At 38.4% G+C, this 23,914-nt stretch overlaps 1 protein-coding gene across 4 annotated transcripts in view; it reads left to right on the top strand.

Moving 5' to 3' along the window:
• Nucleotides 1-23,914, top strand: part of ccdc142 (coiled-coil domain containing 142) — a 104,068-nt gene that overhangs the window by 29,527 nt on the left and 50,627 nt on the right. For 3 of the 4 annotated variants that reach the window (XM_052033681.1, XM_052033663.1, XM_052033672.1), the window contains exons 6-7: nt 12,510-12,596; nt 15,249-15,413. In XM_052033681.1, coding sequence (XP_051889641.1) covers nt 12,510-12,596; nt 15,249-15,413 — 252 coding nt within the window. The remainder of the gene's footprint in view (nt 1-12,509; nt 12,597-15,248; nt 15,414-23,914) is intronic. The other variant, XM_052033691.1, reaches the window with a different exon arrangement.

Raw genomic sequence — 23,914 nt, 5'->3', positions numbered from 1 at the left:
TTCCAAATGAATGTTTTGAAAATCATTAATATTAGCAAATGTTTTGAGAAGCTGTGTTTCCTAGATTTAAGAAAAATCTCAATCATAAAGCATTTTCCGCTTCAGGATATCCAAGCAATTGCTGTTGACTTTGGTCTTGTTAAATTTTATTTTGTTTTTGCAAAATCAAGATCAAGTGCTCTTTTAAAACATTTATAGCCTATAACAACTATACCAGTGCAATTAAGTTCAATTGTTCTTTTTACAGCCCTTGACAATTACACAAACATATTTAAGGCCTTCCCCTTCCCATAAATCGCATCCTTGTGGTTCAGTTGTAGTTCTGTGCAATGACAAGTCTCTGACATCCTTCTTCTTTATTGCAAGTAATCTAATAAGCAATAAAGGACTATTTATCAAATTTGCCAACGTTACCAAATCTCAATCCAGCAGGATTCATTGGTTAGCAATCAGTTTGCCTTCCACAGCTCAAGGACCTAGTGGGACGCAAAAGACAATTCTAGCATTCCAGCAGAGAACAGTTAATTTCACAAGTGCAATATTGTAGTGGTAAGTTGAATTTCTCTGCCAAGGAATTTGTGCAGGTCCCATAGATAAAGCTATATAGCAAGATGAAGCCCAAATAGATAAAAAGAAAAGAATTGTCAAAGCAAAATAGTTCAGTATGTTTAAAATGAATAAACATGGAAAGAATAGACATGAGGATAAATATAACTACTAAGTGAGTATAACTAGACCTGGGACTCAACACCTCCTTTTGCAAACTGGATCCCACATCCCTGCCATGACTATTGTTAACACTGGTGCCCCACAAGGCTGTGTCCTCAGCCCCCTACTCTACTCCCTATACACTCATGACTGCGTGGCCAGATTCTGCTCTAGTTCCATCTACAGGTTTGCAGATGATATCACTGTCAAGCTGGTCATTGACATCAGGAAGGGGGGCTGTGCACAAGCTGCTGTTTGCATCAAGAGGGTTACAAATTCCTAGGAGTGAATATCACCAATAGCCTGTCCTGGTCCAACCACGTAGACACCACGGCTCTTCTTCCTCAGGAGGCTAAAGAAATTTGGCATGTCCCCTTTAACTCTCACCAATTTTTATTGATGCATCATAGAAAGCATCCTGTCTGGATGCATCACCGCTTGGTATGGCAATTGCTCTGCCTGTGACTGCAGGAGACCGCAGAGAGTTGTGGACACAGCTCAGCACATCACATAAATCAGCTTCCTCTCAATGGACTCTGTCTATACTTCTTACTGTCTCAGTAAAGCAGCCAGCATAATCAAACACCCCACCCACCCCGGATATTCTCTCTTCTCCCCTCTCTAATCAGACAAAAGATACAAAAGCTTGAAAGCACGTACCATCAGGATCAAGGACAGCTTCTATCCTGCTGTTAGAAGACTATTGAACAGTCCCCTAGTATGATAAGATGGACTCTTGATATCACAATCTACCTTGTTATGACCTTGCACCTTATTGTCTGTCTGCACTGCACTTTCTCTGTAACTGTAACACTTTAATATGCATTCTGTTATTTTAACTTGTACTACCTTATGCACTGTTATAATGAATTGATCTGTATGGACGGTATGCAAGACAAGCTTTTCACTGTATCTTGGTACATGTGACAATAATAAACAAATTGACAACTTACTTTTAGAAATACAAAAATGCAATTGAGAAAGGATTAATGGCAAGGATTTTTAAATTTAAAAAATCTTAAAAGACGCAAGTTGGAAAGTATTTAAAGATCAGACTGCCTTCTGAAATAATTACTGAGGTAAATTGGGTATAAATATCAGAATCTGGTTACTATGGGTTTATATATTCAATGTTGATTTTGAGTAAGGTTATTCCTAAAATTGATTCTGTAGAAGTGAGTCACTTGAACTGCTTCCACCATCCCAAATTTGGTGCCTGAAAGGTTGCTGGAAGCAGATTTAATTTTAGTTTTTAATAAGGAATTAAGGCTACGGAGAACAAGCAGGGAAATTTAACGAACTTGATTGCTCTTATGAAATTCCACACAGACACCTGAGGCCAAATTGTTTGGCTCCAAGCCATTCTAGAGCTAATCAATTGCAAGACTTGACAATACATACTTCTAATTCTGAAAGAAATCTGAGATGCATTATGTGAGTAACTAGCTCACATATTTATTAGCTCTGAAGTTTTGGCAACTTCCAGTACACTGAAAGAAAGCTCAAATGATCCCATTATTTAAGGAGGGAAGTAATTCAGATGCTGGGAGCTTGCTGGTTTGAAGTCATTTGTTGGAAAGATGTAAAAAGTTATTTAAGCTAAATGTCAATGATATTCATCTGAACAAATGGTCTATTTACAGAGAATCCAAGGATCATTTTCATAGGAGGAGTTCTGCCTCATGAACTACACTGAGTTTCTTTTTGATGAAATGTCACAACATTGGATAATGGCAGTTTGAGCCACATTTTGAATATTGAAACCTTTTTCAAATCATAGAAATCCAATGTAATTGGCTATTAGGAAAGTGATTATCATGTATGATTGGTGATCATAGAGATTTATGGCACTGAATATGGTCTTCCGTGGAGCCAGCTAATGGTTAATCCCATGTTTCAGCTCTTGATCCATTGCCTTACAAGATATGATTCTTCAAGTGCTCATCCATACATCTTTAAGTTTTGGTGAGGGTTTCTGCTTCTATCACCTTTTCAAGTAGTGAGTTCACTCATTGAGTGAAATTACCTTTTCTCAAATTCGCTCGAGCACTCAGTTCTAAACCCCTATTTACTGACCTCTCTGTGAAAGTAAATAAATTTGCCTTCTGTTTTAGTCTGTCATCATTTAATATACTTCAATTAAATCTCCCCACTCCTTTGTTTCAAAGAAATCAAACCCAGCCTAACCAGTCTGTCCTCATAACAGGAATAAAAACAGAAAATGCTAGAGCTATTCAGCAGGTTAGGCAGTATCCGTGGAGACAGAAACAGAGTTAATGTTTCATCAGAATTGGAAACAAGCATCTTCTAAGTTGTAGAAAAGGGGAAAAGCTGGAGAAAACAAAGGTGATGAGGTGAAGTCCACGATTGTCCAGGTTCCACAATTGCATTCACTGCCTTCTAAGAAAGAGAAATGGATGCTTTTTAATCACAGCTGATCTATCTGGAGGAGTGTAAACAAAAGGAAATGAATGAGAGCACTGGAAGAAAACAAAACATGCTAGGACTTTGAGATGCAGAACACAGTGGTTGCTGAAAATACTCATTTTCTGAAAAAGAATGCAGGAAATACTCAGCAGATCAGATAACATCAGGTAAAAGGGTGGGTACTGTGTGTTTTGCATCTGCCTTCACAGAAGAGGCGAGATGAAAACAAGCTTTGACATTAAGGAAGAAGAATGTGAAGTACTGGAAATGATAAATATAATGAGGAAATCTTAAGGGCGTTGGCATCTTTAAAAATAAATATGTTGCCAGGCCTGGGTAAAGTGTATCCTGAGGTCTCCAAAGAGGCAAAGGAGGAAATAGTGCAGCTACAGAATCAATTTTAGGAGTATCCTTAGAAAAAGGATATCAGAGGCCTGTCATAGCACAAAGAACTGAGCCACAAAGGTGCAGGTTGTGGGAAGGGGAAGGCTTTGAATATGCTGATATAATTGTCATGGGTTGCAAATGATTTAAAAGAACAGTTGAAGTTAATTACACTTGTATAGTTATTATAGGCTATATATGTTTTAAAAGAGCATTTGAACTTGATGTTGCAAAGCCAAAATAAAATCTAAATATACTATAGTCAACAGCAATTGCTTGGATAACCTGAAACAGAAATTGCTTTATGATTGAGATTTTTCTTAAATCTAGGAAAGCACAGCTTCTCAAGAAGTTTGATGATATAATTTTAAAATAATTTTTTATTTGGTGTGAGCAAGAACAGAAATTGATTTATGTAGTGGCACCATTCTGTTGCTATTGTGCCATGACTACCGAGAAATCCATTGCATAAAGTAATGCTCAGAAAATGCTTATTCTCGGTTGGTGTGAAAATCAACAGTATTTTTGAGGGGATGGGGTGGGGTAAGAACATCTGCATGAAATGAAATTTGTTGCTTTGTGTCTGAAAAGTTCAGAATCTAATGGTAAAAAATAAAGGAAATTTGCCCTTCAGTGAAATGTCATTTGTGTGGACTGATAGCCATAATTATTCATCTGATTTTTGCAGTAAATTTTAGTGGTGATATAATGAATAGCTTTTCACTGCAGCCTTAAATCGGTTTCAATAATCCTCAAGGTTTTAGTGGTGTGAATTGTTCTTCTTTGTCCACCTTATTGTATTGCATTGAACATGCTGGAGAAATGTATACTTTTTTCTCTCAGAGATATGTTAAATAGTTAATAAATGTTTAAATATTCAGGAAAATAATTACACAACGTTAGAACATGCTCTCGACAGCAAAGGAAAATTGCATAGATTGTATGGTACAGAAACAGGCCATTTTACCCAGGCTTGACCCAGTCCATCTTTCTACATGAGCATAACCTCATGTTCCCTTCACCTTTAAATGCACTGTACCCCTCAGCTGCTCGTACTTGCAAGTTTCACATTCTCACTACTAGATAAAGGAGTGTGTTCTGAATCCCACATTTGATTTCATGGTGACTTACTTATTACTGTCCTCTAGGTTTGCTCTTTCCCACAAATGGAAGTACATTCTGTGTCTGCAGTGCAAAACAATTAATAGTTTTAAAGATCTCCATTTGGTGGCTCGCATGGTGACTCTTCTCAAAAAATAGAAACTTGATCTATTCTAGTCTTCTTCCTTTGCTGATGGATATAACCTTGCATTTCAGGTTTCCTTGCAAGTCTTTTTGGACCAGTGTCTCTATATACAATGATAACTAAAATTGTACATTGTACACCCAACAGTGGTCAAGGCTATCACTCTTCAAGAAATGTGGGTAAATGTGGGCTAATGGGATTAGCTTAGATGAGTATTTTGGTCGGCATAAACGAATTGGGCTGAAGGGTCCATTTCCATGCTGAGTGACTAAATAAACCCTAGCTTTTGGAAGAATTTTTATTCGATGTGACAGAGCAGAAATGCATGTTGTGGCAGCACTCTGGGGATGCACGGTTGAAAATGCATCGCACAAAGTAGTGCTCAAGTAATGTTTATTTTGGTGTGAAGTTCAGGGGTATTCTTTTGGGGAAGCATATGTACAGGAAGCAACCTTCCTGTGTGATGTGGAAACTTCAGAATATAACGAAAAGACAAAGAAATTTGCCCTTTGATAGCAAGAAAATGTCGTTTGTGTGAACTGATAGCTGTAATCATTCATCTGATTCTGTGCTAAATTTCAATCATAGTTTAATGAATAGCTTTTCTTTGCAACCTTAGATTTGTAGCTTATTGAAACCCAATTTATGTGGTATGAATTATTCTTCTTTGTCTCTTTCAATCTGTTGACTGAACTTCATTAAGAAATGTGGACAAAAACAGGAATAAAAAGCCATTTTGTAATCTGAATATTCATTTCCCCTTTTCGGACTCTTCCATCATCTGTGGCTACAACTGAGGTTTGTTCTTGGGGAAGACTAGGGATTAAGTTTGAACTCAAACTGGAACAGTGAAAAGTATATAGAGAGCTTTTTTTTTTATTCCCCTTTCTGTTACAATGTTTTTCCATTTCTGTATCAACTAGTCATAGAGTAATATAGCACGGAACAAGTCCTTCGGCCCAGCTCATCCATGCTGACCAAGATGCCCATCTAAGCGAGTCCCATTTACCTGTGTTGCTTCATCAGTGACCTGCCTTCCATCATAAGTTCAGTAGTGAAGATGTTTGCTGGTGATTGCATTATGTTCAATTCCATTTGCAACTCATCAGCAAATGGAACAGACTCGGACAGTCATGGGCTGTTAAGTGGCAGGTAACTTTTGTGCTTTAAAAGTTCCAGGCAATGATCATTTCCAGTGAAAGGGAATCTAACCAGCGACCCCTCACATTCAATGATGTTAGCATCATTGAATCCCCCACCATCAACATTTTAGGGACGGCCATTAACCATTGACCAGAAACTCAGCTGGACCAGCCACACACATACAATTGGTTACAAGGACGTCAGGTGCAGAATATCTAGTGGCGAGTGCCTCATCTCCTCACACCACAAAGCCTACCATCTACGAGGCATAACTCAGGACTCTCCACTTGCCTGGGCAAGTACAGCTCCAACAACTTTTAAGAAGTTTAACACCATCCAGTACAAAGCAGCCTACTTTATTGGCACTCTATTCACCAACCTAAACTACCAGTGCACAGTGGGCTGCTGTGTGTACTACAGCCACAAGCCCAGGCTATTCTGACAGGATTTTCCAAACCTGTGATCTTTATCACCAAAAAAGACAAGGACAGCAGTTGTAATGGAACACCACCACCTGCATGTTCCCATCCAAGTCACACACCATCCTAGTTTGGAAATATATCACTGGTCCTTCATCATTACTGGGTCTACATCCTGAATCACCCAACTCAATTGAACTGTGAGAGCCCATCTCTCTGAAGCACTGCAGTGGTTCAATTAGGCAGTTATCACCATCTTTCCAAGGGCAATTTGGGATAGTCAATAAATGATGCCTAGATCTTGGAAAACGTATAAATAAATAGATTAAATTTAGGGACAGCTAATACAGAAAGGCAATATAGTATTGTTACGGACTCAGTGAAAGTCCCTTTAAGATAGAGAGTGTGTGTGTATGTGTGTGTGGGGCGTGCTTACGTCAATAGAAGATAAAGGACGTAATGACGTTGTTGAAGAAGAAGAAGAAGAGAGAGAGAGAAGGGAGAGAGACACCAGCCTGCTTGTTTTTCTCTATCGATGGATGAGAAACAATAACTGTGTTTACCACTGAAATCCATGTATGGAAGTTGGAAGTAATCCGGTGGAGTTCACTTTGTTGCTGACCTGTAGAAGGAAACAGGTATTTGTATGTGGACGACCACGGTTCGGATGCTTTTCGGGGTGAGGAAGTCACTACCGAGTAAACACTGAAGTGTCGTTTGGGTTCCATCGTGGAACATTTGGATTTCGTATGTACTCTCTCTATGTTTTTCTACATCTACATCTTATCTTCAGACAACGGTGGTTGTTGAAGAAGCCCTTGCTCATGTTTCACCTTATGGCTTGCAGAACTGAACTTTAAGAACCATTCAGGAACTGGGAGTTTTGGACTTTGTCACACACACACACGAAGAGTTTAGTTTTGGGGTTAACGTTCGAGGTTTAACATTTTTGAATTCTAACATACTAACATTTTTACTTTTATTTTACGTATTATCAATAGTAGTGATTAATAAAATAGTTTTTAACACTAAATCATGCTCAGTGTGTTTCTTTTGTTGCTGGTTCGTGACAGTATGAATGATGTGATTTAAAAGTACAGGTGAGCAGAGAGATTTCTGTCCATTTGTACAAATTCTTAAAAGTACTAGGACAAGTTGTTAATATAGCTATAAAAAGTATGCAAGTTACTTCGGTTTATAAGTAGAATATATTAAAAAAAATCAGATCATATTAGGACTTTATAAGTCATTGATTAGGCTTCAGTTTGAATATTGTGGACAGTTCTAGGAATTACAGTTCATTAAAGGTGTGAAGGTCATGGAACTAGCATAGAAGACATTTACTTCATGTTGTCATAAATGAGAACTTTAGTTGTGAGCACTTTGGTGGTGAGGAGAGGTTGAAAAAAGTAGAATGTTCTCCTTGCAACAAGGACAGATAATAAGTGCTAGTCCTGCCTACTATGCATATATCCCATAATATTTAATTTAAAAAGAGTAGATTATAGGTAAGTGGCAGAGGTTTTAACAATAGGTTTCAGAAGGGTAGATAAAGAAAAAACAAACTATATTTGAAATAATTGGCAAAAGATATAGAGGGAGGAAGACTTTTTTTCCACTGAAAGTTGTGCCCAGAACTCAAGCTGAAAAGTGACTTTTAAAATAATTTTAAAAAGGGAATTGGAGAGGACCGGGACAATGAGTAAGATTTGAAGGTTCTGGACAAAACTGGAAAGCATAACTATGCAAGGCTGCTAATTCAGTGGGCCAGCACAATCATATTTCTGTTAATTATTCCTACAGTTCAGCTCTTGCCTCAAAATCCAGCTGCATCTATCCATTTCCTTTTGGAAGTTATTATTTAATCTGTTATTGAACCTGCCTTTACCATTTTTTTCATGTGCTGTTTGCCATTTATAACAACTTGCTGTGTCATCTGTGGTTCTATTGCCAATTACTTTATTCATATGCTCTCTGGTTACAGACTCTTCTATCACTGATACAGTTGCTATTTTGTTTTAACTGTCAAAACATGATTTTGAACATATCTGTGAAATCTGATGTTAATAATCTCTTCTGTAGGGAGAATAATCTAGTTTCTCTACTCTGCATAATTGAATTCATTCAACACTGATACATTGCAGTGTATCTTCTCTGCATCCTTTGTAAGACCTTGATATCCCTCTGAAAGTGTGGTGCTCAGAGTTGGCCAGACTACAATGGTCTGGCCTTAGCCAGCCCATTGTGAGGTTTTGCATAACCTCCTTTTGAACCCCTATAAAGGCAAACCATGCTGGAGAAACTCAACAGATCAGGCAGCAACTGTGGAGGAAGAAGTAACATTAATGTGCCATCTTTCATCGGAACAATGAGAAAGTAAACGTGTTTGAAGTTGCAGAGTAGGTTGGAGACGTGCAGATATGCAGGTGTATGTGCACAGACCACTCATTTTATGAAAGGAGGAGGCATTAGATACATGACTGTCATATTGTTTATACCTGTTATATCCTCAATGTTAGCAAGGACAACTCATGCAGTTCCAATATCAGAATTTCAGCATCCACTGGTTTTTGCTTTTAGATTCCTTTTGTACTTTTTGGTCAGAAATTCAATTGTACCCAAAGCATTTTGGTAATTGGTTTATTGTTGTCACATGTACCAAGATACAGTGAAAAAATTTTGTTTTGCATGCCATCCATACAGATCATTCCAAAACATAAGTACATTGAGGTAGTATAAATTCATGAATGAATCACAGGAATTCTACTGTCACTTGGGGGTGACGTGCCCATCACATCTCCATTGAAAAGTATGTTCATCTGCCCAGTAGGATCTGCAAGACATTAGAGAAGGACTCTTCCATGCTGTTTGAGAACACTTGCAAGCTGTCAGACAGATAAGCCAAGGTATCACTGAATACCAGACAGACTTGAAGACCTGAATGTTATACACATGCTTTTATTTCTATCCCGTCAGGCACCTCCTGCCCCATCTGTGGAAGCAAAAATCATTGGGTGCTGAAATTCCGATATAGGAACTGCCTGAGTTGTTGTCCTTGCTAACACTGTAGATATGACAGGTGTAACCAGTACGACAGTTACGTATCTAATACCTCCTCCTTTCATAAAATGAGTGATCTGTGCACATATACATGCATGTCTGCATTTCTTCATTCTACGTTGCAATTTAAAACACATTTGTTTTCTCATTGTCACGTTCCGATGAAAGATGATCCACCTGGCATATTAACGCTATTTCTTCCTCCACAGTTGCTGCCTGACCTGCAGAGTTTCTCCAGCACTTTTTATCACTGACACGTGTAAAATTTGTTGTTTTTTTGCGACAGCAGTACAGTGCAAGACATAGAAATTAGAACATAGAAACATAGAAAAACTACAGCACAATTCAGGCCCTTCAGCCCACAAAGCTGTGCCGAACATGTCCCTACCCTAGAAATTACTAGGCTTACCCATAGCCCTCTATTTTTCTCAGCTCCATGTACCTATCCAACAGTCTGTTAAAAGACCCTATCGTATCTGCCTCCACCACCGTTGCCGGCAGCCCATTCCATGCACTCACCACTCTCTGAGTAAAAAAACTTACCCCGACATCTCCTCTATATCTACTCCCCAGCACCTTAAAACTATGTAGTCTTGTGGCCACCATTTCAGCCCTGAGGAAAAGCCTCTGACTATCTACCCAATCAATACCTCTCATCATCTTATATACCTCTATCAGGTCCCCTCTCATCCTCCGTCGCTTCAAGGAGAAAAGGCCGAGTTCCTTCAACCTGTTTTCATAAGGCACGCTCTGCAGTCCAGGCAGCATCCTTGTAAATCTCCTCTGCACCCTTTCTATGGCTTCTACATCCTTCCTGTAGTGAGGTGACCAGAACTGAGCACAGTACTCCAAGTGGGGTCTGACCAGGAACCCATATAGCTGCAACAATACCTCTCTGCTCCTAAATTCAATACTATATTCAATTCCTAAATTCAATTACTATAAATTACTATAAGTTACAAAAATTAGTGCAAAAGGATAACAACGAAGTAATGTTCATGGGTTCATGAACTGTTCAGAAGTCTGATGGTGGAGGGGAAGAAGTTGTTCCTAAAACATTGAATGTGTGTCTTCAGATTCCTGTCCCTCCTCTCCGATGGTAGTAACACAAAGAAGGCATGTCTTGGATGATGAGGGTCCTTAATGATGGATGCCGCCATCTTGAGGCACTGCCTCTTGAAGATGTCCTTGATGGCAGGGAGGGTTGTGCCTGTGATGGAGCTGGCTGAGTCTATGACCCTCTGCAGCCTCCTTCAATCCTGCATACTGGAGCCTCCATACCAGGCGGTAACGCAACTAGTCATCTGTAGAAATTTGCAAGAGTCTTTGGACAACAAACCCAATCTATCCAGTCTGTTATCTTAAGTGAAACAATCCATCTCAGGCAACGTCCCAGTGAATCTCCTCTGCATCATGTTCTTCCATTAGTGTGGCAACTAGGACACAAAATGTATCCCTTCACATTTATCAGGGTTAAATTCTACCTGCTCTTAACTTGTCAATCCTACAAACTCACTGATATTGTCCTGTAGCCCAGAACAACATTACCAATTTTCATGCCATCTGCAAACTAACTAATCCTACCTCCTCCATTCATATCTAAATTGTTAACATACTTAACAAACAGTAAGAGTCCCAGCATCAATACACAAAAAGTGCTGGAGGAAATCAGCAAGTCAGGCAGAATTCATAGAGGAAAATAAATAGTTGATGTTTCGGGCCAAGCATCAAAGCATCAGTCTCAGCATCAATTCCTATAGTACATCAGAGGCTTTCAGTCATAAAAACAACTTTCCACAGTCACCCTCTGCTTCCTACTACGACATCAGTTTTAGGGTCCAATTTGCCAACTTGCCTTGGATTGTATGGGCTCCAAAATTTTGGATCAGTCTCCCATGTGGGATCTTGTCAAAATCCTTACCGAAGTCCATATAGACTACATCATTCGTACTGCCCTCTTAGTGTGTTTTGCTCGCTCTTTGAAAAATTTGTTCAAGTTGGTCAGACAGGATCTCCCACTTAAAAAGCCATGCTGACTATCTTCGACTAATTCCCTGTCTTTCCAAGTGTAAATTAATCCTGTCCCTCTGAACTTTTTCCAATAACTTTCCCACCACTGATGATAGACTCTCAGGCCTGTAATTATCAAGTGCCATTTTTGAATATAGGTATGATATGCAGTAAATAGATAATTAGAAAATAGATAAATGATAATTAGAATCATATAGCATGGAAGCAGGCACTTTGGCCTACCATATATGTGCCAACCATCAAGCACCCATTTACACTACTCCGACACCAATCTCATTTTACTCTCCCCACATTCTCATCAACTCCCCCCAGATTCTAACCCCAAACTACGTGCTAGGGACAATTTATAGTGACCAAATAATCTACCAACCTCTATGTCTTTGGGATATGGAAGGAAACAAGAGCATGTGGAAGAAACCCATGCAGTCACAGAGAGAATGTGCAAATTCCATTCAGACGGCACCAGAGGTCTAGATAAATCCCGGGGTAGCTGAAGCTGTGAGGCAACAGCTTTGCTAGCTGTGCCACTGCGTCACAAAATTTTATGTAATTTTTAATTTTCATGAATTGAATCAATGTATACTGTCTTTCAAAATTCTTAAAATTTGATTTCTGATAAAAATGGGATTTTTTTTGCTTCTGTGTATAACCAGATCTGTTAATCCTTTGTTCTACTGGAAAGCCAGGTTACTAGGTCTCTGCAGGCAGGATTTGGTGTTTAGTGTTCAGGATTTAATTGACAAAGGTGGAGACAAACCTATTTTGTTACTTCAGAAAAATTGCCAGAATTTTCCATTTGGCGGAGATTATACTTTAGTGATCTACATTAAAAAACCACTACACCATCTTGCATCTAATCCAAGAGTGCTACTGGAGGAAACTTGTTGGCATTCTGAACTCAATGTTGTGGTGCATGACATAGAGGGAAAATAAGATTTAAACAGTGGGAAGAAATGCATTAATGAAATTGAAATTTGCAGAGTTTACTAAATCTGTTTGTATGATTTCAGTACTGGAATTTGATGAAGTATGTCAAGGAGTTGTTCTCCTGTACAAGTGGCCTTCAAATACTTGATTTTCTTTCTCCTTAGGATTACTCCCAAGTGACAGTGAACCATTTGTAAAGGATCTTTGTCTCTCTATGTGGTCGCGGATTGCTCTTATTCATTGGGATCAAGGTACTAAAACTGGTGTGGAGGAGGGGAGATAAAGTTAAAAGGTGTCGCAATTATAAGATTATTCAATATTTATTAGTAGAATGAAGAATTGCAGAGGTGGGATGCAGAAAAAAAACCCTGAAGTGGCAGGCAGCAAATCAAATCTTTGGGAGCCCCTGATCTAAGATAAAATAGATATTTTTATTAATCACATGTACATGGAAACACATAGTGAAATACACCTTTTGCGTAGAGTGTTCTGGGGGCAGCCCGCAAGTGTTGCCATGCTTCCGGCACCAACATAGCATGCCCATAACTTCCTAATCCGTACGTCTTTGGGATGTGGGAGAAAACCGGAGCACCCGGAGGAAACCCACGTAGTCACGGGGAGAACGTACAAACTCCTTACAGACAGTGGCCGGAATTGAACCTGGGTCGCTGGCGCTGTAATAGCATTATGCTAACCGCTACACTACCGTAAATAATGAGAAATCATTTATTAATATTTGGCTTCATGGCTAAGTTTCTGGACTAGTATCCAGAGACCTGGATTATTGAATTTGAATCCTAGCACAACAGCTGGGGAATTTATATTCAGTTAAATAAACTTGGAATAAAAATCTAGCATTAGTAATTTTACCTAGTTGTGTTACAATTTATTGCCAACACCCATCTGATCCAGACCAGTGAATAGCACAGGAAGACACTCAATTTAGGGGCAATATATGGCAATAAATACCACATCCCATGAATGAATAAATTTAAAGAAACCCTTATCAGCAGAAGGCAGCAGGTGAACATCAGATTACTTGGATGTCTAATATGTTGGCAGCTCGTAAAATTATTTTTAAATTGGGGTTTTAAATAGTATTTTATAGATTTATTTCAAGCCCAGTTAGAAACTAAATATGAAACCAAGCTTGAATGGTTGGATAGAACAGGAAGACCAACCATATCGTCTTCCATAACAGTTAATCATAGATTCATAGAATTATACAGTACAGAGATGGGCCCTTGCAGCCTACCTTGTCCATGCTGACTGTGATGCCTATCACATTTGCCTGTATTAGGTCTGTATCCCACTATCAAAGTACCTGTCCAAATGCCTTTTAAATGTTGTAGGAATAATGATTTGGAGAACTGCAATATAATTGAATTACGGTGTAAAAGTAAATTTTAGAATCCACGTTTGCTTTTGGGATTTTCATGAATAGTTTGCAGGCCTAAATATGTTTTGACTACAGAGATCTGTTTAGATGAACCTGAAATGTTTATTAATAATATATCAAGTAAATTTTGATATTTTTAATCTTCTACAGTTAAATTGTCAGTGTCTGTTGTTTCTAGTAATTGCTGAAATAAAATTATGGTCCTTGGTTTAACAGACTGTTTTAAGCAAATAGTGTATGGTTCCACAGATGTTCAAAGCCCTTTTTATTTTATCTAACCAGCTATTTTACATATTTGAGCAAGTTAGTAAATGTTAGATGGTCTTTTAACAGTTGGCCTTTTCCTGTTCCACGTGGCTCATGCAAGATAATGAGTGAGATGACAACTAAAAATTGATAACTTCCTTTTCCCTTTCCTTATTTGAAGAGACTGAGGCAAATTGTAGCATTACTACTGCTGACTTGGCTATGCTTAGGCAGCTTTAATAGGTACCAAAAATTAAACATGGGACCTTGTTATATTTATGGGTCAATACAGTGCAGCACACCTGTTCTTGAGCCATTGGTAATATAGCACTAATAGCAGATTGAAAAAGAATGGAGGATATTAATAATTATATGAGTAGGTTTCACCCATAATTTAAGAATGTATATATTTCTATTTTTCAAGTGATATGTCATGAAATAGAAAATTATACTCATTAAAGTGCACACAGTTTTCCTTATAAGCAATAAACATACTATAGAAGAGAGATGTGAACTCTGTAAGAGAGGTCAGAGAGCAATATTAATAGAAACCAAAGACCCAGGTTGCTGCACATTCTGTCTGCAATTTGTCAAGGGGAAGAAGAAATCAAAAGTCATAGGAAGCAAAAGAAATTGAAAAATGATAAAGGGAGGAAGCATTTTCTTACCGCTAAAATAAATCAAATAATTCTTACTTGTTACCTATGAAAACATAAAGTTGTTTTCAAATCTGTGGTTGCATTCAATTTGTGATATTTTGAATGATATCCACTATTTTATCCAAGTTGATTGGGATGGGGAATATAGCCTGCAAATGTTTCCAGATTTTGGTACTTAGTCACACTATTAAAAATAAATGTTGTGTCCATTATTTCCATTTCCATGCAGTAGTTTTGACAAATGTACTTTTTTGAACAAAATACTTCTGAATCACTGCAAGATTGATTTTAAAGATCACATTAACCCTTCTTAAGCATTGTTTTTTGGACCAGCATCCATAATTGCCTGATTGTGGTTCTGTAAAGCTGCTCTGATTGTTTTCAGAATTAAAAAAAAATGACACAAATGCAAGGTTTTTGTTCTCGTTTTGCTTCAGAATGTCTTTTTCCCCATCAAAGAGCCAGTTTATAAATCTTGCTGGTCACTTTGTATAATCTGTAAGAATCTTTATAGGCATGTAATTTGCAGATAATTAGAACAAAAATGTAGAAATAAATTACAAAATTGGTATAATTCATATTTTTTATATTTGCTCCAGTATTCTGCAGTACCTTGGGATCAACATTGAAGGATAAATGTTTTCCTGACCCTGAATCAAAGGGAGATACACAGAGAAGCAGGACAGCTGGGCTTTTTCTGGCACTCTTTCACCCTCTCTGTATAACACTAACCTGGTTGAATCTGGAGCAAGCTCAAAATCAAGGTCAGCAAATAAATATCGGATTGTTGAATCCTTACTCTGTTTGTATAAAATGTTTTCAAAGATGTTTAAATGTTGTTGTCTGAAAAACACTTTCTGATGGGTATATTTTATAGTATTGGAGCCTACGGCTTTTGATTCAGGTCATTGCTTGCTACAATTGTTTTAATGTCTCATCATTGTGAACCCTGCCTGATTTTTTTTAAATCAATGGAATAAAAATCAGCTGAGCAAATTCACACTGCTGTGTCACGTACCAGGCAAAGATCAAAATTTACTATTCTGTTTGTCTCGATGAATCAACACCAAGAAAGTGGATGTTGAAAGTTAACAGTGTTATATTGAATGTTTCTCCTTGTGTATAAGTAATTCCTGTTAACTGTTCCATTTATTAATAGTGCTAATTGAGTAAGCTACCCCCAACCCTCCAACGTTTGTGTCACACTTAGCTGAACAATAGATTCTTGTTTCAAATCAAAAAGTTTTGTTTCCAAGCAAAATTTAGACTGAAATCTCAGTGCAGTATTGAGGGAGTGGGGGGAGGGAACCCTATCATAACCCTTCCCCTGACTGCCATTGGAAGTTGTATCTTTCAGATGAGATTTTAACCCAGGGACCCATTCACAGGGCAGAAGGATGCAAGTAATTCTTTGGATATACTCCAGGATGGTGAAGGAGCTTCCCCTGGTGTGCTGGTAAACTTTGTTCCTCAGTCATTTAGTTATTTTGCTCATTATTGGTATTTGGAGTTTCATGTGCAGAAATTGGTTGCTGCTTTGGATAACAAACAAAAGAACTCATACTGCTAGGTGATTCCAAGAAATTTGGAATATTATGAGGGTGTGAAAAGTGCATTATAAAAGCATTTGTCTCTTCTTCCAAAGTGAATAAGTTAGCACTGTTGTGTTTGGAAGATCCAGCATCTGAAGTAGGAACCTATTAGGTCACTGGGGAGGTAGAGGGCTTCCTTCTTCTGGAAAATGTTATAGAAAAAAGCTCAGTTGCTCAAACTGAGCAGGGAAAGTGGTTGGCACAGCTGACCATACAATTACATAGCTCTTTTTATGATCTTGTGATTCCACAACCTGCTCCACAGCTGTTGAAGCATTTCTAAATACAGTCATTTTAATTCGGGAAAAGTGCCAGTCTGTTGTACTGTGTGTTGGCTGTTAAAAAGAGATTTCCAGGAATCTGATGCAGCAATGATAAAGGAAAGAAGATTTTTCAACTCAGGATGGTATGTGACTTCAAGTGGACTTGCAGCGATGTTGATCGTGAGTATTGGAAATAATTTAGAGTTTCTTCTGTACATCTTATAGATGGTGTACACAACTGCCAAAGAATGCAAGCAATGGAAGGACAGAACATTTAGGGTGGTGAATGGAGTGCCAGTCAACCAGCTGCCTTATCCTGGATGATAGTTTCTAGAGTGTTGCTGGAGCTACACTCATCTAGGCATGTTGAAGGTAGTCCATCAAGCTCCTGACATGTGCCTAGTAGGAGTGGAGAGGCCCTTCAAGCTGGCCTTGCCATTTAAAGTGATCATGGCTGACCAATACTGGCCTCAACTCCTCTTCTGTGCCATTTCTTCATTCCCCTCTATTCCTCAATCTATCAAATACTTATCCAGCTTCCACTAGCTGTTGGGATAGAGAATTCCAAAGATTCACTATCTACTGGGGCAAAATTTCGATGTACCTCAGGTTTTAAGTCACCAGCTCCTTGTAGCTAAGTCCTCTTGTTTGAGACTCTTCCACTAGTGAAAACATCCCAACATCTACCCTATAAAGCCCCTGTTGGATCTTAAATGTTTGAATGTCACCCCTCATTCTTCTAAACTCAGAGGTATACAGGCCCAAACTATTTAGTCTGTCTTGGTAGGATATCCTTTAAGTCCTGGGATGAAAGGGTATCCTACCAGGTATCCTACCTGGTGAATATCCTTTGTACTGCCTCCATTGTTACTGTATGTTTTTTTTAGGTAAGAGACCAAAATGGTATGCTGTATTCCAGGTGAGGCCTCACCCACACTCTGTACAATTGCAATCTCCCTATTTTTAAACTCCAACCCTTTTGTAATGAAGGCCAAAATGCTGTTTGACTTCTTGACTACTTGTTCAACTTGCCTGCTAGCTTTTTGTGATTCTTGCTGTCACAATATTTATGTTGCTAGTTCAGTTAAGTTTCTTGCTGCAAATCTAATTAAGATTTTTTGATATGCAAAAACCTGTTATAGTCATATTAAAATAATGCATTTTACTGGTGGACTTGTTTTATGAATATGTTTTTCTTATTATAATCACTTGCCACAAGTAAAAGCAAAAGGTAATATCTATATTTTAAGATGTGTGGTTCCAAAAATAAGATACAATAAAATCAAAGTCTACTATTCACAAAGTGATACTATGGCTGGCTTGTTCCTAAGTGCTCTGATTAACGCAGTGTTTATTTGTTCACTACACATCAAGATAGACTTTAAGAATTCAGATGTTTGGAGGAATAAGAATTCACATGTTTGGAGGACCCTCATTTGGGGAAAAGGAACATAGATAACATAAATTTCAGATTCAGTTTAAATTACGTTAATAAACTAGTTTAACTTACTGAACATTAATAGAATAAGAATTAATGAAAGCTAGTAATCGGGACTGAAACAATAATTCAAACTGCTTTACTAAGCTTTATCCCTTTTTTGACAGAAGGAAAATCATGTTTTGATAACATTATGATTCAATACAAACTGAAAAAAGTGGTTAAAATAAACTCCAAAATTCTGAAATGTGAGCTCGGGGGGACCAATTTGATCGTTCAGTTTTAAACTGCAACTTCTGTAGCTTACCAAATGAAATCATCTTTTCAAAAAATCATAATTAACCTGGACAGTTGTTCAATGAACCATGCTTAGTTAATTGAGTCCAGTAAATGAACATACTGATGCACACAGAATGGTAATTTAAGACAATGAATAATCAATAAAAAATTAAAAATAATACATGACCATTTGGAGGTTATTTACTTGCTGCCCATCAACATCATCTGAAAAAAGAAATAAAACAAAATGTTTGAAATACTCAGCACATCAGGCATCATCTATGAAGGGAATAACAGAGTTACGTTTCAGGCTGGTGACAGCAATGACATCTTTTGTCTGAGAACAGCACTGGTTCCCTGATGCATCTAGTTCTTTTTCACCACCATTTGTAGTTAAACATGCAGCATGAATGCATTTTCACAACTGTCAAAATCTGAAACTTCTCTCTGAAATCAACTGCGACACAGCTTGATATGTAATTAGTGACAAGGTTGAGATTCTGAATGCATTAGAATATTGGATAAATACTTTATTTGATAAGTTGATCAAATTCCCAGAATGCTTTATGAAACCAACTGAGTTTTAAATCGAACTCTTAAGCACTCTTGAAGGCAGTTTTGCCAAAGCCGTTTTTCTACAGATAAATAAGGATTCACAGCTGGCTGGGTTTGGGATATTCTTGCAGGAACAAAGGATAGGGCAACTTTACACAGCCATTAGACTTCACAAGGATATGAGAGTACACCTCAAGTACTTCAGGCATCAGAAGAAGTTATAAACCATTGATGATGACACATTAAGCAGCCATTTGGCAGCTGAACAGTTGTGAACACCATCATTTTATTAATAGGGTATCCTAAGAACCTGGGAAGTTATAGCCCACAATCATATATGGAGGTGCTAAAGCAATGTGTAATGAATTGATATGCATGAATGTACAGCATGTGATTAAATGAAGAAATAAAGAGACGGGCTAGTTTTAGGGAAATTTAGCTTGTGACTCTCAAGGGAACCACAGACAGGGCTCATCGCCTGTGTGGATGAAAGTCTAGTCACTTGCCTATCACTGAGGTGATCAAAGCTTAAGTTTAGCTAGACACGTGTTGTACTGTTTCCTCTTGATAACATGTATTATTGAGAATAAAATGCAGAGTTTGATTTAACTGAGAATGTAATTGTGTAGTTATCCATCATTCGGCTCCACCTTAAGGTAATAAGGTCAGAACTTTGTTTGACTAGGTAAGGTTTGACTACGAGGCACTACCTGCACATTCAGCTCTCTTGGTCCCTTAGCTACCTCTATATTGTCAGACTGCTCCTTCAATATCTAAGATTTTAAAGAGACTTTCTTTAGAACAGAACAGAAATCAACTTTTTAAAGAAACTTTCTTTAGAACAGATATTTTCTCCAACTAAATATTGGAAATGCGTGACCATTTCGCAGAAACCAAACACAGACTAGGTGACCATTTGGCAGAACACCTGCGCTGTGTCCGTAACCGCGACCTGCATCCTTCCGTTGCCAGTCACTTCAACTCCCTCTCCCACACTATCACTGATGTGACAGTCCTCGGCCTCCTCCACTGCCAGGAGAATTCCAAGCGCAAACTGGAGGAACAGCACCTCATTTTCCGTCTTGGAACCTTGCAGCCTAACGGCATGAATGTTGAATTCTCCCATTTTAGGTAATCCCCACCCCCCCCCCCCCCCTTCCTCACAACTCCCCTCCCCACCATGCTGCTTCTCTTCTTCCCTTTCCTATCCTTTTTTCCCTCTCTCTTCTTACCTTTGACCCATCCCCTGGTGGATCTGTTCTCCCCTCCTCCCCCACACCTGCCTATTAGTACCTCTTACCTGCATCTACCTATCACTCCTGTGCCCACCCCGCCTCCCCTCTTTTGTCCACCTATCACTGCTCTGCTTTGCCCTCCTATATATTGAGTTTCCCCTTTTCCTATCTTCAGTCCTGAAGAAGGGTCCTGACCTGAAATGTTGACCGCCTGCTTTTCTCCACAGATGCAGCCTGGCCTGCTGAGTTCCTCCAGCATCATTGTGTTTTTCTTATGAGAAGCATAGATAGGATAGTTAAGAGTCTTTTATCCAGGGTGGAAAGGTCAAATACAAGAGGGCCTAGGTTTAAGCTGGGAGGGGGAAAGTTTAAAGGAGATGTGTGAGGCAACTTTTTTACAGAAAGAGTGATAGGTGCCTGGAACAAGCTGCCAGGGGAGGTTGTAGAAGCAGATATGATAGCAACATTTAGGAGGCATTTAGACAGACTCATGAATAGGCAGGAAATGGTGGGATACAGACCATGTGCAGGGATACAGACCGTGTGCAGGCACACAAACAACAGAACGTGTAAAAGCCAGCAGCCTTATGCCTTACTAGTGGAGAGAGAAAAATGAGTCAATATTACAAATGTATGACCTACAGCAGATCAGGGCAGTACTGACACAAACAGAGAAGGTAAATTACCTGAAGTGGTTGAATTTGATGTTGAGTCCAGAAAGCCACAGTGAGTCCAGCCAGTTGTAGGGCTGTTCCTCAAGCCTTGTCATAATGGTGGCTAGGTCAGAGGGGAAGGGGATAGAGAATTAAAGTGACAGGCAAGTGGAGGCTCAGGGTGGCCCTTGCTGTGTGATTGCAGGTGCCCTGCAAAATGAGCACCCATTCTGTACTTCGTTTCTCCAAAGCTTAGGAGATCACATTGTGAAGATTGCAAGGAAATCTTATTACCTTAAAGTATTTTGTCTCTTGGAGATTTCTTTCAACTTTGGGCATTAGAGATTTTTAGTGTCTCATAGTACTTCTGTGGTCATTGCTCAGAAATTGGTCCATCTAAGGTGCTGCAACAGGATTCTGTGAATTTTTTTTTTCCTTTGCTGTATGAAATTGAGACTCTTCACATTATTACTGTTTGTTTAATGATTAATTTACAAGACTTTGATAACACTTTGTTGCCTCTCTTTTCTTACTTTTATGATTTTAAGGCTTTGTATTTTTAATTATTGCTTTAGCTATCTTTTTAGTTCCTTTGTATTGACCATACAGTGACCTTAGACTTACAACCTGGATTCTCAATAAAAGTTTATGTAGTTTAAAATGAAATGCTATCATCTATTCAGTAATTGCATTTCTCTAATATTTTTATTGGATTAATCTGGACTACTGAATAATTGTACATGCAGTGTGATATATGACAAGTAATGAAATCCAGCAGAACCACTGCAGTAAAATTGTGCTTCATAATCCATTTGGTATTGCTATGTAATAAGCTTTTGTAAGTGACATTGTTCATTAAGGATGTAGAGTAGAAAAACAGCTGGTGGTTGCAAAAGAAACAATGCAACAAATATTCCAGAGGATGATTTGTGTGTTTATATTCAAACTAAGTAACTGGGAATGTAATGGTTTAAAGGAAAATTCTTCTGTTCCTCCAATGAATTGTATATGATCTTGAGCCTAACATCTCTAATTTTCCTAAATATAATCTAATACTGTATAATTTAAAGATGCAAGAAAAAGCTTGGTTACTATAGTATCATGTTAATGGAGAACTTGTTCTCCCAACAGATGAAGCAAATAAAGGACTTGCCTAAAGGAGTAGTAATCTGGAGGGATTGATTAATAACCCAGAGAAAATTAGTTCAAATTCCACTGTGGCAATTTAAGTATTTGAATTCATTAAAAAGAAATTTTGTAAATATATATAAGAAAAATAAGTAGTTATGGCAAAATGGTGACTTTAGTCTGTTATTACATAGAACATAGAACAATACAGCACAGGAACAGGCCCTTCTACCCACCGTGTCTGCGCCGATCATGGTGCCTGCACATGGTCCGTATCCCTCTATTCCTTGCCTGTTCATATGTGTGAAAGCCACAGCCTGAGGCTAGTTGATTCTGCATTTGAGCATACAATCTAGATTGGAATTTAGTGCACCAGTGACTGAATGCTCATCAGCAGGTCAGTCAGCAAGGAGAGAACAAGTGAATTTATCCCATCTATAAGGAATAAAACAAAGGGGAACAAACAGCATATTTTCACAAACATTAAGGTTGGCAGTGGAGTAGATGGGTGTCACCACCAAAATAGCTACTAGCCTGAGATGTGAATGGACTTGCAGGTGAGTAGTGTCTAGCATCAGACTAGAAGAACCATTCTTTTTGGCTTCACATTTAGGAAAGCATTTAACTTTTAAAAGTAATCGCCAGTAGTCCCTTTAAAATGTCCTTACATATGCTGCATCCATGTGCTGCACAGTGGTTGCTATACTCAGGTGCCAACTAATTTCACAAAAGGGCATTAATGGGTGTTAAGTTTCAAACTTGTATTGACAATTGTTGAGGAAGTCATGCACGGAGCATCGCATTTAGTCACCATAGGATGAATCTGCACCTGCAGCATATCACTTTGGACAATTCGTTGCCCATTTTACACCTGAATTCTCAGACTTCATGCTCGAGTTACTTGGTACGTGTGTTCACAATATTCACAAACAGTTTTGTTTGCTGGACCAGATGTTTAAAACTTCTTGTAATAATGTGAGCAATAGTTGGCCTGAGGGCGATTAGTCTTCCCCAAACCCTATCCATGCTGTAGGACTCTCTCTTCTGATTTCTGTCACCACTTAATTTTCTGTTGAGGAAATGGAGGAATAAAACACATAAAATGCAGCACCACAGGTGTTGTACTGAGGGTATTTATACTGGCTTGTAGTAGCTCAGGGGATTCTCCTTCTTTTGGAACTTTTAGTATTGTGAATTTCTCAGAAATAGCAATAAAAACAGAAAATGCTAGAAACACCTAGCAGGTCAGGCAGCATCTGTGGAGTGAAATGGAGTTAATATTTCAAGTTTAAAACCTTTTGTCAGAACTGGGAAAGAGGAAAACAGCAAGTTAGTTTTCTTTTTCCACAGATGCTGCCTGACCTGCTGAGTGTTTCCAGCATTTGCTATTTTTATTTCAGATTTCCAGTGCCTTTCTTTTTGATTTCTACATGTGTATAGATTTAGTTTCAAAAGATTTAATCCTATAACTAATTCATTGTTTCATATTCATATATTCAATATTCTGTGAAAGTGAGATTTTTGGGAACAGCAAGTAGTTGCAATATATTGTATTTATTTTATATGTTGCACTGGATACAGGCATTAGTATGAAGCCTGCATGTTACCCGTCCTTAATTGCTTTTGAACTGCGTGGCTTGTAGGATCATTTCAGACAATTGCTAAGTATCAGCCATATTACTTTTGGTCTTGAGTCATATATTTGCCAGTGAACAGCAGAGTTCCTTCCTTGCAGGGCACTAAATGTATCAATTTTTACAACCAATACAGTCAGCAGCTGCCACGGTAGTATTTGAACACACATTTCTGGATCATTAGCCCAGTCCTCTGGCTTACTAGTTCAGGAATTTAACCTCTATGCTACCATTTCGATGATATGGTCATTGTACTTTCTGATCGTAACATTTGGGAGGTTTTTACATGTGGTCTTCATTCACATCTTTTTCAGTGAGTTACTGATGAGAATCCTATGTGAGTTTGCAGGTTTGGTCAGGGAGAAAATCAGCTGACTGCTGTGCTGTGGTGTCATTTAGATAAACCATGGTGAGGACAGGGTTGAGAACTGGTTAGTATCAGGCCAAAAAAATTTTGTAGAGTTCAGGGACTCATTCCTGCTTTTAAC

Source organism: Pristis pectinata, chromosome 2 (assembly GCF_009764475.1).
Source record: "Pristis pectinata isolate sPriPec2 chromosome 2, sPriPec2.1.pri, whole genome shotgun sequence".
NCBI lineage: Eukaryota > Metazoa > Chordata > Chondrichthyes > Rhinopristiformes > Pristidae > Pristis > Pristis pectinata.
Note: the sequence above shows the minus strand (reverse complement) of the source record. Positions and strands in the feature narration are given on the sequence as shown.